The following is a 16,563-nucleotide window of genomic DNA, read 5'->3' as shown; positions in this document are numbered from 1 at the left end:
ATAGGAACTTGTGCTTTCTGCAGGAGCATAAAACATTGCTTGCCATTCAGGTAGCTTGTGATCAGTCAACCTTAGATGGCAATGGCATTATGGTTAAAAATCAATTCTGCAAAAATAGCCAAGAACGTGCAAAAATGTGGTTGATGGAAAATGGATGAATGGATGAGTGGCCATGTTTTACTTTCCCTCCCCCCAGTGCTGTCTATAATTTTCTAAAGGGTTTTTTTTTTTAATTGCAGAGAAGACGCAACTCAGCTGAAACCTTGAGGTTTTCTTTCACTGGAACTTTAAGATTATGAACCCAATCTGAATATTTGTGTTCTGCATATCCTTTGATAAAACTCAGTTCAAGACACGTAAGTGTACACATAATTTATTTTGAATCCCAAAACCTATTCCAGGCTTATTTACATGGTCAAAAGAAATGTTGGATATTAAACAGATTTCTTTTCATTCCTAGCTGCAAATATTCAGGACACATTTGGAATTATATGTCTGTGAAAAGTTATTTAGCTGTACAGTTTGTTAAACTAGGTCTGAAGAATAGAAATGGATAAGTTCTACTGTTCCCAAACAGCAGATTACTCATCATCATCGTCATCATCTTCATCCTCATCTTCATTATCTTCATCCTCATCCTCTTCATCACCATCATCCTCCTCATCATTATCCTCATCGTCATTTTCGTCATTGTCTTCATCATCGTCCTCTTCCTCCTCATCTTCATCGTCATCATTATCATCATCATCATCTTCGTCATCATCGTCATCCTCTGTGTTGACTTTACCAGATAGTACGTCCTCGATCCAGTCCTCCAGCTCCTGTGCTGTGGGCAGATCCTCGTCATCGTCCATCTCCATCCACACGCTGTCAGCCTGCACAGAAACACAAACACAGACAGACACCAACGAGTCAAACTATGTCAAAGTAAGCCCAAGAGTTAAACCACAGCAGATGTGTCGTCAGGGCCTCACATCTGTGACGTTGACGACTCCGATCTGAGGCCTGAACAGGTCCACTTTGAAGGTCTTCTCCCAGTAGGGGATGAGCTAAAGACAAAAAAAGGACACGTTAAGACCTGCAGCTGAACTAAATGTCGGTTCTGACTGCTTGTGTGACTAAATCAACCTTTATTTTTGTCTTACGATCACTGAGGGGCAGCTCTCATTTAAAATATTGAGTCATTTACAGAAGCTATTAAAGAACAGACAACAAAGTAGTTATAATGAGCAGAGAAAGACTGACTTTAGGCCGTTATAATCATAGAGGGTAAAGTCTGAAGTGAAAGTTAGAAATATCAAAAGACAGAACAAAAGATGGTGTTTAAGATGAAGCTTAAAATGGTTGATGTCGAAAATCTTAAATCTTTCAATCACTTGTGTAGATCAGTGTTAATTGTGTAACTCTGACTTTTGAGTGGTCTTCAGTGTAACTCTGTAACTGTTGATTTTTCATCGGAGTAACAGTCTGGGGGAAGAAATGATTTTTATGTCATCTTGTTTTGGCGTGGAGTTCAATGTACTGCCTACCAGAAGGGAGGAGTTTAAACCATTTGCAGGGCTTTTACAAATAGAGGCTTTATATTTCTCACATACACATCATGTTCAGTTTTATTGAAATCAAAAAGCTGCTGTAACTTTTTTCCAGAAAAAAAGCCAGTCCTTCACATTTCTGACTTAAATCAATAGATGTATTTGAGTAAGTGGTTGAATTTAGCTTAGATGTTTCACAGCTCACCAGGGGGAAGTCGTCAGGGTCGATCCAGACGATGCTGAGTTCAGGTACCTGCGTGTTGTCTCTGGCCACCTCCTTCAGGATCTCCAAGAACTCAAAACCATCTGAAAGCAGTTTTACACACCATTCAGTGCACAACTATTTAGCTAAGTATCAAAAAGGAGCAACATGGAAACTATGCTGAAGGAATACTTTTACATTCTGTTAGATGTGATTATTTATTCTTCATGGTTAAATTCACATTCAGATTCAGACAAATTAATTTATCCTGAAGAACAATTCAGTTTTTCAATCTACCTAGACTACACAAACATTTACAAACAAAAGCAAACAGATGTCCAAGACAATAAAAGATATATTAAATAGTACATAGAGGTGCAAATTAAAGGCTAACCAGCTTCTGGCTAACTTAGTTTGTATAAAAATTAGAGACATTGAGCCTGAAGCTGTCAAAAGATAACACACTTTAGCTGCTTCATCTGGTATTCTAGGAATGTAAACTTAATCCATAGTCATATACACTTCCCTCCAAAAGTATTGGAACGGTGAGGCCAATTCCTTTATTTTTGCTGTAGACTAAAAGCATTTAGGCTTGACATCAAAAGATGAATATGAGACAAGAGACCAACATTTCAGCTTATAGCTTTTATACCTGGAAATAAAAGCTGAAATGTTGGTCTCTTGTCTCATATTCATCTTTTTGTGTCAATCCCAAATGTTTTTGGTCTACAGCAAAAATAAAGGAATTGGCCTCACTGTTCCTTAATTTTTTATGCATGTTCTTCATGCATAGCTAAAGCCCAGACATTTGTCCTCACTGTGTTTACTGTGTACCTATAGCAGTAGCATCTCTACCTATAGGAATAACAGTTAGATAGGGAACCAATATGAACACGAAGTGTTTATAAATGATGCAATGTTTTTTACTGATATCTGTCCCAAGAACTTACATGAGACTCTGTAAGAATGCAGTCAAGGATGAGAGGGAGATATTAGATGTTAATTTATCCATGCTAAGACATCGAGGCAAAGCTGTGCAATGGGTGAAGTGTATCAGACACAGGCATATAGTCAATAAGGGAATATATCAGTTACAGTTTAAGAGGAGTGGTTATTTATTAGCTTTGTTCTGTTCTCTGAGCTTCTGTTGCTGCTTCTTTTTTGTTGGTTCTTGAGACAGCTCAGTTGTTTGTATCAGCAGAATAAACTGATGTGAGGAGAGAAATAACACCATCTGCCAGTGTGTTTTGGCTCCAAGATTAGTGCAAAACCGATTGCATCAAGAAACTTTTGGCTTATAGTGAGCATCCTTTAGTCAGAAGGACCAAAAAATAGAGAAATAAAGAACACATCTCAGCTTATTTTAAGATATCGCTATTGACAGTCTCCACACTGGCTGCCTGAACAATTTTTTAAAATGTGATTGTTTCGAATTTAGCAATTTTGATGTGATTTCTGATATAAACATTACTTACTAGAGAGGTAATGGTACTGTTAATATCACGGTATCACAATGACAGAAGCGTGTCGATATTATTGCAGTCATGACAGTTTTAAATAGTTGGTCTTCAGGGCAAAAGATGTGGGTTTATTTTTGTGGTGCAGAGAGAGGTGAAGTGGGACCTACAGCTACCATCAGCCCTTGCGTACCCATAACCCTTTGCACTCCACTCCCTGGCTTAATCTAACGGTGCGAAAATGGTGGATGCAAGGAGCAGGGAGGGAGGACTGAGTTACAGAGCTTGTTAAATTGTTTAAATCTGACGTGTGGAAGCATTTTCATTCCCGGTGTCAAGAAATGAGTGAAGAGAAAAGGTGACGGACAAAAAAAATAGCAGAATGTAGACACTGCCAGATGGTGGATAATCCTCAACCCCAGAAAGATTCGGGAAGATGCGAGGAGCAGAATCCAGCCAGGTTCTCTTCACTCTTAAAGGTCACATATTAATATTATAACAAAAATAAAATGCTATGCTATATTCTGCCTGTGGGTAATGTATAGGTCTGACCATTTGTATGGCTCAATCTTTGAGATTGAAACAGTAATTGGACAAACATTTCCTCTATCTCCTTCTATTATTGTTATAATTATTTGTTTTAACATCTGGCATTCCCCTAATGTGTTTATTTTTTGGGGGGGAGGGGTTCACTGCATTGTAAGTAAATGTCATCAACCTGTATGACCTGATGGTGATGATTCATATACAGTTTTATCTTAAGTGTGTCTTATTTAAATGTAGGTTATTCTTACCAGGATCCTCTTCCTCTGCAAAAGCAACAATGTGAATGCCATCAATGTCATCCTCCTGGAAAGAAGGAGAAGAATAAGAAAAGAAGGAGAAGAAGAAAAAACAAATGAGGAAAGTGGTGAATAAAAGGAGAGGTTAAAAATAAAGAAGAAGAAAAGGAGGAAGAATACTAATGTCATGTGCAGGTTATTTTGGAGTTATTCATCTCCATAGTCTGTTAATAATGACTCACCCAGGTCTCAAACATATCTTCTGCGCGTAGTTTTCTCAGAGTTGGTCTAGAAAAATTATTTCATATTTATATCACAGACCTTGAAAAAGTTGCCTTTAAAAATTAAAAGTGACCAGTCAAACATGAAACATTTGTTCAGGCGTATTTAGCTCTTTAATTACCGTCTGTGCTCTGTGATAAAGTCCACTAGTTCCTCCTCAGAGTGAGGCTTGCCTGGGATGGTGACCGGCTCCTCCATGAAGGGCTCATAGAAATCGACCTCATTCAGCTTCAGCGTCAGCTCTTTGGCCACCTGAAAGCACAAAGACAGATTATTAAACACATGACTTTACATGTCTGTTTATTTGTCTGTTGGCGGCTTACCGATTTCTCAAATGTTGCAAAGAACTTGATGTAGGGCTGGAACTGCTCTGCCGCTTCTTTGAACGCCTCATAGTCTGAGGACGAAAGAAGAAACACAAATTCAACAGTTGTGCTGATCAGTGCTGTGGTTTGCTGCTCTCTTGTTTTTCTGATCACACATCTGTTCTTGTTTTCTTTGGCCCTTTGTACACATGACATTTGCACATCAGGGAGCGGAAATAGCTGATCTTTGACCTCTGCTTAATCCATCCTACAGTTGGTCAGATGGGATGTAGCGCGGCTCTGGACTCAATTCTTCCACTGCATGTGAGATTGAGCGAGGCAGTGGCAGCTGTGTGAGCAGTAGTGGTAAAAATGGATCTGCAAATCCATGGAGATGAGGGGGTTAAAATGCTCTCCTGTTATAATGAAAGGACACAAGCCACAGAAAGCTCAATCCAGGCCCATCTAAGAATGCAGTGAGCTGCGATAATCATGATACAATACGATAAAAAACAATATAACACCATACAATACGATACTTCATGATGCAATGGGATGTGATGCAATACGATACCATACCAGAGGATGCTTTATGATACAATAGGATAAGATATGATACAATACTTCATTATCCAAAAAGATACAATGCAACGTGACGCAATCAATAGGATATGATACTTCACGATACTTAACAATAAAATACATTAAATTGTATGCAAATAAATTTAGTTGGTGTTAGTTTGGCATTACAGATTTTTTAGAATGAGGTATTAAATCAGGCTGACATTGAACTGAATCATTTCCAAAAGTGAGATACGATGTCTGCGTTTGTGGCTGACGGACTATTACACAGGGAACGTATTTTCTTTCCTGAGAGCAGCTTCAGTCCCCCACAGGGATAAAAGTTTTGTTTTATCAGGTGAAAACTTCTGACATTCGTAAGACCTGAGATGCAGAAAACTAGTCAGAGGTGCGGGCAGGACTGGGCTCTATGAGAGTCCGTGCAGCTGTGCACGGTGGTTAAATTCTTCATCTTAAAAAGAAATAGATTAAATAAAAAAAATATTAGACAAAATAAATCCTTCTCCTTCAGTGTTAAAAATCATGTAGTCTGTAACCAGGAGTGTAGCTAGGGATTTTGGGCTCCCAGAAAGAATATTACACAGGCCCCCCCCTTAACCAGCTGGCCAAGCAAAAAATGCTGCATCATTTTTACAAAGACCAATGCATTTAAATGTATTTCTGAACCATCATTTCCTGATGTATGAGCAATTTTTTTGCTATGGTTAATTAAATTTACATACATTATTTCATAGCGCTGATTATACCATTTGGACATTTTTAAGTGAGGAGCAAGGGCCCCCCCTAGTATTTTATTTCTCTCTATTTGATTCAAAATTCAGTCTGTTGACTAATTCTTTTAGTTGCTTTTGATTCAATAATGACACTGCTTACTAAGAATAAATAAATAAAAACTCACTTTTCATTGCAGGCTTCCAAAGGGCCCCTCCCTACTGTGGACCCCCCTCCCCCCCGTGCTATCCTCCCTGCTCTAAAGATGATTCAATGTGCCATATTTAACTCTTTAACTATTCTACCATATTACATTCTTTCCTTGCTATAATTGTAGAAAAATCTTGATAAATGAGAGAAAATTTGTACTTTAAACACCTAAGTAAGTAAATATTGAAAATTATTTTTTTTTTAAATGTCCTTCTTTATTCCCAAATGTCTCGCATGCCAGGTGACACCAGCTGGTGGGCTGGACCTGGCTGCCATTTGGGGATGGCTGGTCTACATCTTTAATCGAGCTAACAACCTCTATTGGCCATTGAATCTCCATTTATGTTTACCTGACTAATGCCATAAGCCCAAGTCATTAAGTAGTGACAAAGTAAGGCAGATTGTCAGGGAAATCCATCAAAAGCACACTATTTTCTTTACTCCTGAAAGTGGCGTCATTTGTATCCCACAAATTAGGAAGACAATATTTCCTTTTTAGATATAGTTATAATCCAGATGGAAAAAAATCTATATACTCTATACATGTAGTATTCATCCAAAAAGCCTCACACACTCACGCTCTGAGTCCTCGCTCTTGAAGTAACCTACGAGGCGGATGTCCTCCTCCATCCTATCAAAGGCTCTCAGCTCCAGAGCATTATCTATCACCTCCACTGGCTCCTCCAACAACTAGAGACAGATAGGAAAAAAGGAAATTAGCACTGGGGATATGTTTTACTTTAGTTAGACTAGAAACCTGCCCATATAAAACTACTTTACTCACATCCAACAAGAACTCCACTATGGTGTTAGCAGAAAGCAAGCCATCAAACTCAATGACACGATCTGCCTTAAAAACATAGACACTGCCCTGCTCCTCAAGACCTGGAGACATAAAAGGAAAAAAATGCACAACATGTATTTCAAATCATTTGGCCCTAAATGAAATAAATGATTGACCAAATCTATGAGCATTTTTTCTGACTGGCTTCATGCCTAGAGTGAATAGCTTAAATGCTTTTGTTCTACCATGTTCTGTTTGTAAGCTGATTTGGAAAACTTTTATTTTCCACTGTAATTTCAATGTAAAATCATTTCACAGAAAAAGTCAAATGTATAAAAACTGGAGTGGCTTTGATTCATACTCTACATTTTGAAAACTACATATTTGCCATGTTAGCTAGGAATTAGCTGACAGAAAGGACTTAAGTTGCTATAAATGTCCACTTTCCTGTTATATTTTTTTCTGTTTTCACTCACAATCAGTTGCTCATGAGATGCTGTAAAGTAATTAAGACTTGTCTGATTCTGTGTACTTAAACTCACCTAGCTTTTTTGCCACCTTTGCATCTTTGTGGGAGTCGACCATTCCAAACCCGATGTCCTTTTCTTCCATAACCTGAGCTGCAAGCTTCAGAAACAACAAAGACATGAAAGAAGAAGTGGTAAGAAAATCTAAAAACACAACTCAGTAAGAAAAAAAATCATTGTGGGTTCTGAGCAGTGGAAACATTAATCCCAGATAAGCAAAGGCTATACTGAGGATGATTTTGTAGGGGGGGTGGAAATGTGGGCCTGGCAGGGATGCCAGGTAAGGTCTTCAGAAAAGCATTAATACCAAAGTTGGCAATATGACAGAGGTGCTTTAGCTGCTCGGGGGCAACAGAGACACAGTTACATAATCAGCCAGACTGCCTTGATCTAAATTTAACCAAAGCAAAGCAAAATTTAGCAATTGATCCATGAAGAACAGTAGGAGACCTAAGTGAGAGTCTTCTGTTATATGCCTCTTTAAAACAGCTTAATTGTTCTGTCTTCACTGTATAGCAACAAGTGGGATTATATAAACTAAAGGCATCCTGTGGAGGTTGGACATGATAATTGTACCTCTACTGTGCTTCAATTTTAAAGACATATTGGACAGGGATTTTTATATATAGTCTAGTTATGATAGAGAAATTTGGTCTATACTCCAATAAAAACAACATATGCAATAACCCATCAGCTAGCCTACAGAGCAGCTCATTTTTGTGAGCGTAGGGTCAACCTACCTACCTAATGCTACAGTTTGCTAGATACTAGCTTAATCACCATTTGGTACTAGAACTGGGCGACATGAAACAACAAGAGGGATTAAAAAGAAGACTTTTGACATTTTAGCCAGGAACTGACTTCATAAAGCAATGTAGGCTAGAAAGTAGCTAGATGCAACTTTAGACAGAAAGTATCTTGATCTAAAGTTAGCAAGAAAGTAGCTGGATCCAACATACGCCCGAAAGAAGCTAGATGCAACGTTAGCTAGAAAGCAGCTCGATCTAATTGATAGAAAGAAGCTGAATCTTAACCTGACACGCCAGATGGATGAGTTTCACATGTTCATGGATGGATCTAACAATAGCAAGAAAGTAGCGGGATCTAGTGTTAGCTAGAAAGTAGCTGGATCTAGTGTTAGTTAGAAAGTAGCTGCATCTAGTGTTAGAAAGTAGCTTGATCTAGTGTTACCTAAAAAATAGCTGGATCTAGTGTTAGCTAAAAAGTAGCTGGATCTAGTGTTAGCTAAAAAGTAGCTGGATCTAGTGTAAGTTAGAAAGTAGATTGATCTAACATTAGCTAGAAAGTAGCTGGGTCTAACTTTAGCTAGAAAGTAGCTTAATACCAGCTTTGTTCTTACTTTACCTTATATCTTACTAATTTTTTATTTATTTAGGAATTAATCTGATGATTTTTTAGAATCAACCATCTTTTAGTAGCAATATTCATTGTAATTTGGCACACACATAATGAAACACCTTTTTATTTTTCATGAATTATCTGTAATACAGAAGCATGTTTCTTCAAAAAGGTGGGGGGCTTTCAGGGCTCAGCCACATAGGAGGCTAAGTGAGCTAAACAAAAGTGAGGTCAAGTGTCAAATGTTAAGCTATGTAAGCCATAATTTACTTTTTACCAAAATAATTATTATCAAAGCAACAAAAAGACAAATTGCATTTATTGTTGCACCAGTAATGTGTCCTGTTTCAAATGAAAAACGTTCCTCTTAAAACCTTTTTCTTACTAATGTTTATAATGTGGCTGAACCCATTGAACTCAACCATTTTGTTAGTAGTGTCAGACTTCATAGCTAAACCAGGACCTGAACAAAAGTCAGAACACCAGAAAGGAAATTAGAGGAAACTGAGGGGAATTTCTAAGGAACATTCAAACCATATGACTGTTGACGTTCTTTTCTTAAATGTTTGCCTGGTGGCTAGCACTAAAGCTACTGATCCAACACACATGCAAATAATATTTCAGGTGGGCTGATTCACTGGGCTTTTCAGGGGGCCCCAGACATTTCTGTGGGAAGATATAGTTTTAGACCAAACGTTGAGTTCCCCACCCTGAGAATGGCATCAATAAAAAAAAGGTATCAGTATGTTGCTATTTGGTGACTTTGCCAAACTGTCATCCGGCCAGTCCATCTTGAAAAGCTCCAATCCACAATGTTTGTGCTGAACTGAAAACAGTTCAGACCAATCAGCGTGATTTGAGAAGAACGAGGCAGTAGCTACAGGTGGGGTCAAGTTGTGATGCGATAGCAATGGCTGCCTCCAGTTTGTAGCTATAGTATAGACCATCCTTCTGTGTTAAACAAAGAGCAAAGAAAAGCACTGAAAGCTTTTCATGATGGAAAAGATGTTAGCGCTCTTCTCTTGACCTTAAGTATGAGTTTGTGGTTTTTATGGGGAGGTTTCAGTGTGAGTGGATATATACAATGGCTGCTGGTAGAGCGGTTAGCTTGGATGTAGCACAGTGGCTAATGAGAAGTGGACCACATTTCTTTATAAAAGCAAGCAAAGAGTCACACCTTAAGCTTTTCATCACAGAAAAGATGTTCGCTCTGCTGCCTACCTGTTTTGGTATGAGTTTGCAATCGTTATAGTCTGAGTTGAGTTTATAAGTTGGTGCACAATTGCTAACGCCATGGTAGCGATTAGCTTGGATGTAGCTGTAGAATAGCAGCAGTTTATTCAGACCTCAACCAGATTTCTTTATTAAAACAAGAGCACAGAGCCTCACTGAAAGCTTCTCTTGGCAGAGAAATCTTTTTTGCACATCTACTGATAGGCTGCAGCATGAATTTCAGCCACCAACAATCTTTGCCGTTCAAACACTACTACACCACTGTTTAGTTCCGGTGGTGGAGCTGTGAGTGTCTTCTGCCTCATTTTGTCTTGTTTCTCAGTGACAGTGACAGGACCAATCAGGAGTAGGAGGCAGTTCTTTCGGGCCCAGCGGAGTCATGATGTAAGCAAGCAGCAACAAGGGGCCGCTGCAATTATGGCGGAAGAGGTTAGTGTGGATTCTGCTATGGCTTCTGTTTTATCATAACTTGACAACATTTCTTTGTTAAAAGAAGAGCAAAGGACAGCACTGAGTTTTCTTTTCAAAAAGGACAAAAATGTACTGGCATGTCTACAGCCGCCATGGTTCACATTATATGATGTCACGTGTTTTGGTGTTCTGATTGGCTCTGCCTTTTCCCGAACACTGTCTGTGAGTGGTTTACCAGATGGATGTGTGAGACAAATCCATCTGGCGTGTCCGGTTAGATTCAGTGGTCTTTCTTTACTTTTCTTGGCCAGCCTCAGTTGGAAACTCACAGAACTACAATTCTTTAAACTTTTCGATGGGTTAATCTTTCACAACCAGGGGTTGCTGCTTGGCAGGCAGAAGTGAATTACCAGTACAAAACATTTAAGCAACGCAAACAACACATAGTTTAAATCATCCTGATGTGGTTACTCAAAATCTCCTAGGAGACCTCGACTGTTTTTTCAATCAGAATTAGCTAGGTCAAGAATACTGACGCAAATACTATATTCAGTGTGTTAAAAAGGCCTGCTATTTTTGCTCATAGTCCATCAGCAGTAACTATAGCCTGTAGTAGACTGTGATCAGCTTTGGCCTCTTCGTGGTACATTGTTTCCATGCCTGACTCTATACTAACATGGCCCACCTGTGCTGTGTAAAATAAGAGAAGCTAATATCAGGACTAGGATCAGATTACCTTCTAGAGATCAGAGCGCAGCTTACCCTCAGTCATGTGTAACATGAGCCAGGGCACAGTGCACAATGTTTCCTACTCTTTGGGACCCAAACAGAGAGATTAATTTAAACTGTTAACTAAAGGTGTATCCTGCTGATTAGCAGAGCTGCTTTGACTAACAAAGTCCAGAAAAGCTGCCAACCAAAGAGAATGATTTTGTGCTCTTTGCACGTGTTACTAAAAAGTGCACCCATGACCTCTTAGCTTGTTTCTGCAACACTGATGCATACTCTACCTCAAGCACCAGCTCTCTCATCTGATGTTGCTTCTGTAGCTCCTTGCTGTCCGGTATGGGCTCATGGTAGTACAGACAGAGCATGCTGTGCTGCTTCAAGGCTTTCTTGTAGTTCTTGTCATTGATATCTAGGACGCGGTCTTTCCCGTCGTACTGTGGGAACTCCAGGCCCTTTTCAGCTGGGGCCAGGGGCACAAGGCTCAGGCAGGAAAGCAGGAACAACCACAGGGAGAGCATGGTCCCAAATAAACCACACACTCCCAGAGAAAGTCACAGTTAAGTTGTAGTCTCACAGAGAAAAAGTGTGCAGGCAGAAAAGGTCACGAAAAGCCCTGTGGAGGGGCTGGGAAATGTAGCAGATTCAAGTTTAGAGGTAAAAGCTGCTCTGTCGGTTACAGCCCTTCAGCATCCCAAGCTTTAAAGTAATCCAAGCATCCTCGGGGCAGCTCTATCATCCACTCTGATCACTTCTTCATTCCCTCTCCCTTCAGACACAAAGAGGAGCTCTGCTGGCCCTGTGAGGTTCTGGGGTTGTGGATACCATACATAGCAGTGGTTCTCTCCCCCCTTCCCGTGCAGGACAGGCCCATTTTTAGGAGACCAGTTGTTTGAGAGCTAAAAATAAACCTGCAAGTGAGAAAGAGAGATAATAGAGGACAGTGGGGGGTTTAACAGTGAGTATAGTTCCTCTCTTCTATCTGTGATGTCTCTGAGAGGTCAGTGATGTGTGAGCAGAGATTTAAGGGTTAAGTTTATTATGACATGTATGTTCACGTGTGGTTTGGTGCTGCAGTAGAAAAATGGTGGTGTATTTTAAGTGGCAGCTCATGATGTGAACAGGTGTGTGAAGGGCAACTCAAATAATCCGTGTGGTAGTTCTGCAGATGTGGGCTCATGGGAACTGCATGTGCAATGCATTCATTAAGCATGAAGTATTCCTTTGTTATGTCACAAAGTGTGGTTTAGTTTGCATATCTTTTACTTTTGACTCTCAAGATGTCAAAATTGAGTCCGTCTACTTAGCTTTCTTTACATTTTTGCTCTCTCACCTCCACATACTAACGCTTTTACTCAGGTCATAACCTTTACATGTAATATTTGCAGACATCATGAACTTCTTCATAGCAGCCGTGGGCTCACATTTATCTCTGCTTTTGCTTTCAGGCTTCTTCATCTTTGCTTACTGGTTTGACCTCAGTACCACCTTTGAAGGAGACTCTGCCGCCCTCTGCTGGTGAAAACTATGTAAGTCCAACTGAATTTAAGAAATCATCCTTGTGATTGGTTTTTCCCCAGTGCAGTATCTGCAGCTGGAATGGTTCCCAAATACCCCAAATTATGCTGATTTAGCATGCAGGCATTTTTTAAAATGCATCCCCCATTTCCAAAAAAGTTGGGGCGCCGTGTCTAAAGTACATAAAAACATAGTGCAGTGATTTGCATTACCCATATTTTATCCACAATAGAACATTAAAAACATATCAGATGTTGAAACTGAGACACTTTACCATTTCATGTAACACATTAGCTCATTTCTGCTCTTCTTTTATAAAAGGTTTAGAAACGTCTAGGAACTGAGGAGATCAGTTGCTGGAGTTTAGGGAGAGGAATGTTGTCCTGATCTTGTCTGATGTAGGATTCAAGCTGCTCAACGGGGTCCTTGGTTTTCTTTGCCAGATTTACTGTTCTATGGCACAGTGTTAATTTTGGCAGCTATTTTAAATTTTAGTTTTAGTCTTTAAATGAAATGCATTATAGTTTTAGTCACATTTTAGTTATTTCTACCTTTTATAGTTTTAGTCGACAAAAACTCAAAACATTTTAGTCTAGTTTTAGTGCGTAAAAAGTCCTCACATTTTAGTTTTTACTTTCAGTCCAAGCATTTTTTCTCTTGCCTAAATTTGGTACCAAGTCATGGTAGTGTGTTCTCTGCACCCTGCCAAGCCTGGGGTTTACTGTTAATGGTAGCCTTAATGTTTACTGTTAAATTGATTATTTCATATATTTAATGTTCGATTAATTGCAATTTATCCTTTAGATTTTCCTGTTGCATCCTCATTATCCTGTTTGATTTGTGTCATTATTATTTTAGCTTGATTTGCTCCATTACTGTTCACCTTGGCAAAACAGATGATCAGGGATGTTCCTCAGTGTCTATGCAGAGGATTTGGGTGAATAAATATTGATTATGTCATCTTAACTTCTTTCTTTATCTCAGCATAACACTGATTGTTTCATCTTAAAGAATTGCCTTCTTCAGCTGTTGAGACAAAGCTGAAATTAACCTGTTAGCAAATAATAAACCCAAGATATTAACTCTATAGAACAATGGAAATGGTATTATAATCACAGGAAGACAGAGCAAAATCAAATATATGGAAGCATGTCCTTTTAGGGCTTTTTGTAGTTATCAGTACTTTAAAAAGCAGCAAAACAAAGTCCTGAAAAAGCCAAACCATCACATCATCAGAGCGCAAACTGACCTCAGACTGTGATTCTTTCCATCCACTCACCTGTATCCCAGCATAGATGACCTAAAAAGATCGCTTCTGCAGCTTTTAATGAACGTGGCTTCCATTGGCAAGGTGTTCAAAGGCCGAGTCATAAAATGGGTCCAGAGATCACAAACCCTTTACAAGCAACAGATTAAGAGGCAATGACAGAAAGCTTGAATGCTCACAGTAAAAAGTCATTAGATCACAGAAAGACCACTACACAGGCTAACCAGTGGAAAACTTCAAATAAAAGCCCGCTCTAATTTAAGGCCCTGTCCCTTTTACTAGCCTGGTGGTGCTGCATATTTTGATCTACTGTATAAAGACATGTCTAAGTTAGAGGCAGCTACTTAGTGTTAAAATAATTTCTGGATCAAAAGTATAAGGAGAGAAAGCAGACAGAAAGAAAGCTAGTTTGCATAATAGTGTGAGGAAAAGGTCAAAAATCATCTGGAGATGAGAGCTCAGAGGAGCTCCTTAAACTTTCATCAGCATCCATCCTGGCAGATATAATAATAAGTGGAGCATTCACAGATCTCCTCCCTGAAACCTGAGCCATTATTTACTTACCTGACTGCATCTGGAGAGTGACTGAGTACATGAGGCTGCAAGAGTTGAAGTGGTAGAAGCAGGAATGGGACAGCCCTTTGTTTTTTGTTGACAGTCGGCATCTTGCAGTGCTTAAAACAAAGATAAAAACAAAGGTGCCTCACCTCTAGACCTGTTTTCTCAGTGGATGAAGGCTGTTTTATATAATATACTTACAGAAAAAATATTTACTTTTTTTGCAACATCCAACCCTTTTTGCACCTCCCATGTTTTTGTTTACAATTTCGCTCTTTTCACTTAACTTTTATAGGGTTTGCTAGCAGGCATCCCCCGGGAATCCCTGTCATTCGTCACAATGCAATATGGGAAATTCTCTCACACTACGTCTGCAAAAAGCCCACTCACGAAAAGGGTGCATGAAGGGCCCAAAAAGTCTGCGGGAGATCCCTCACACACTTCATGATTTGACTGTGGGACAGCCCTAAGCCCTCATGGACTTAGTGGGAGTGCGCCTCAAAGTCAGTGAGTGTGTGAGTGTGGACACTGAGATTCAGCCAAAGTATTCAAACACCTTCACTTTTTCAGTATTATGTTGCAGCCTGATGCTACAGTAGTTTGGTTCTTTTTTTTCTCATTAATCTACACTCAGTACCTCATCATGACAAAGTGAAAACAGAATCTTAGACATTTTAGTTAATGTCTTAATGTCATGTCAACAAAAAAATGAAATATCACACTGATGTTAGTATCCAGATTCTTTCCAACAACACTTGAAATTTAGCTCAGGTTCCTCCTGTTTCTTTAGATCATTGCTGAGAAGTGTCTACACCTTGATTAGAGCCCACCTGTGGTAAATTAAATTGATTGGACATGATTTGAAAAGGCACATATCTCTCAATAGAAGGCCTCACATCTGACAATGCATACCGGAGCAAAAACCAAGCCAGGAGGTCAAAGGAACTGCCTGCACAGATCTGGGAAAGGCTTCACTAAAGGTTCCCAAGAGCACAGTGGCCTCCATAACTCTTAAACAGAGGAAGTTTGGCATAATAAGGACTATCCCAAGAGCTGGTCTTCCAGCCAAACTGAGCAGTCTGGGAAGAAGGGCCTTAGTAAGAGAGGTGACCAAGAACTTGATGGTAACTATGACTGAGCTCCAGGGAGCCTGTGTGGAGATGGGACACAGTTTCAGAAGGACAACCATCACCGCAGCCCTCCATTGATCTGGGCTTTTATGGCAGGGTGGCTAGACAGAGGCCGCTCCTCAGTGCAAAACACATCAAAGTCTCAACAATGTAAGTTTACTGTTATATCATTTTTTCAATCCTTGCTGTGAAAATCTTTAAAGGACCGTCTCTAATTGACACATTTCCAAAATAAAGGCCATTTCATAGCCTGAAGGAAATACAAGCCTGTGCTCATAAATCACATTTATGGTGCTTTCATGGGCTGAGCAACAAGTCTGTGGATTAATTTGATAATGTTTGATGTACAGATTGTTCACATTTCCTGCAGCTGATAAGGAAAAGGAGAGCTAAATGTCATCATTATCTGCCACAGAATAACTCTAACACAAATCTGTCCCAAAGTGAGTCAGTAAATAAAAGTCAGAAATGAGAACAGGTTGATCTAAGTCAGGGGTGTCAAACTCAAGGTCCCGGGGACCAAATCTGGCCCGTGATAGAATTACACCAGGCCGCAAGATCATTTCATATTTTTTATTATTAGTGGCCCGCTGGTATAAGGTCTGCCGATTCCTCCAGTATAAAAATGTAAACTTAACCTTGATGATTTAAAATATCCTTAAGTCATAAAAATTCAAAAAAGTAAAGAATTAAAGCAATTCGATAAAAAGTCAGGGTTGTAGGAAAAGAAATTCATTTGTTTTCATTTCATATTTTAAATTTTGCATCTCAAAATTATGATTTAAAATAATGATTTTTACTCTTTATCTTATATTTGGATATTTTAGGTTTACAACTTTAAATTATAGGTCATATTTTGACCTTTTAGCTCAATATCTAAAATTTTATCTAACATTTTGACTTTTTATCTCATATTTTGATCTTATAGATTCACAATTTAAAATTTCAACTCATATTTTGACCTTTAAAGCATGAACATATATTTGT

General features: G+C 39.1%; 1 protein-coding gene across 1 annotated transcript; it reads right to left on the bottom strand.

Annotated features, from left to right (window-relative positions):
* Positions 1–357: 357 nt before the first annotated feature.
* Positions 358–11,927, bottom strand: casq2 (calsequestrin 2). The gene is made up of 11 exons (XM_041807800.1): positions 11,388–11,927; positions 7,390–7,474; positions 6,848–6,948; positions 6,642–6,753; positions 4,579–4,652; positions 4,377–4,507; positions 4,216–4,261; positions 3,986–4,040; positions 1,738–1,838; positions 975–1,049; positions 358–875 (listed from the first exon to the last, which is right to left on the bottom strand). The coding sequence occupies exons 1-11, from the start codon at positions 11,622–11,624 to the stop codon at positions 582–584; spliced, it is 1,311 nt and encodes a 436-aa protein (XP_041663734.1). The 5' UTR covers positions 11,625–11,927; the 3' UTR covers positions 358–581.
* Positions 11,928–16,563: the final 4,636 nt, after the last annotated feature.

The sequence above is a fragment of the Cheilinus undulatus genome, linkage group 15, assembly GCF_018320785.1.
Source record: "Cheilinus undulatus linkage group 15, ASM1832078v1, whole genome shotgun sequence".
In the NCBI taxonomy this organism is placed as follows: Eukaryota; Metazoa; Chordata; class Actinopteri; order Labriformes; family Labridae; genus Cheilinus; species Cheilinus undulatus.
Note: the sequence above shows the minus strand (reverse complement) of the source record. Positions and strands in the feature narration are given on the sequence as shown.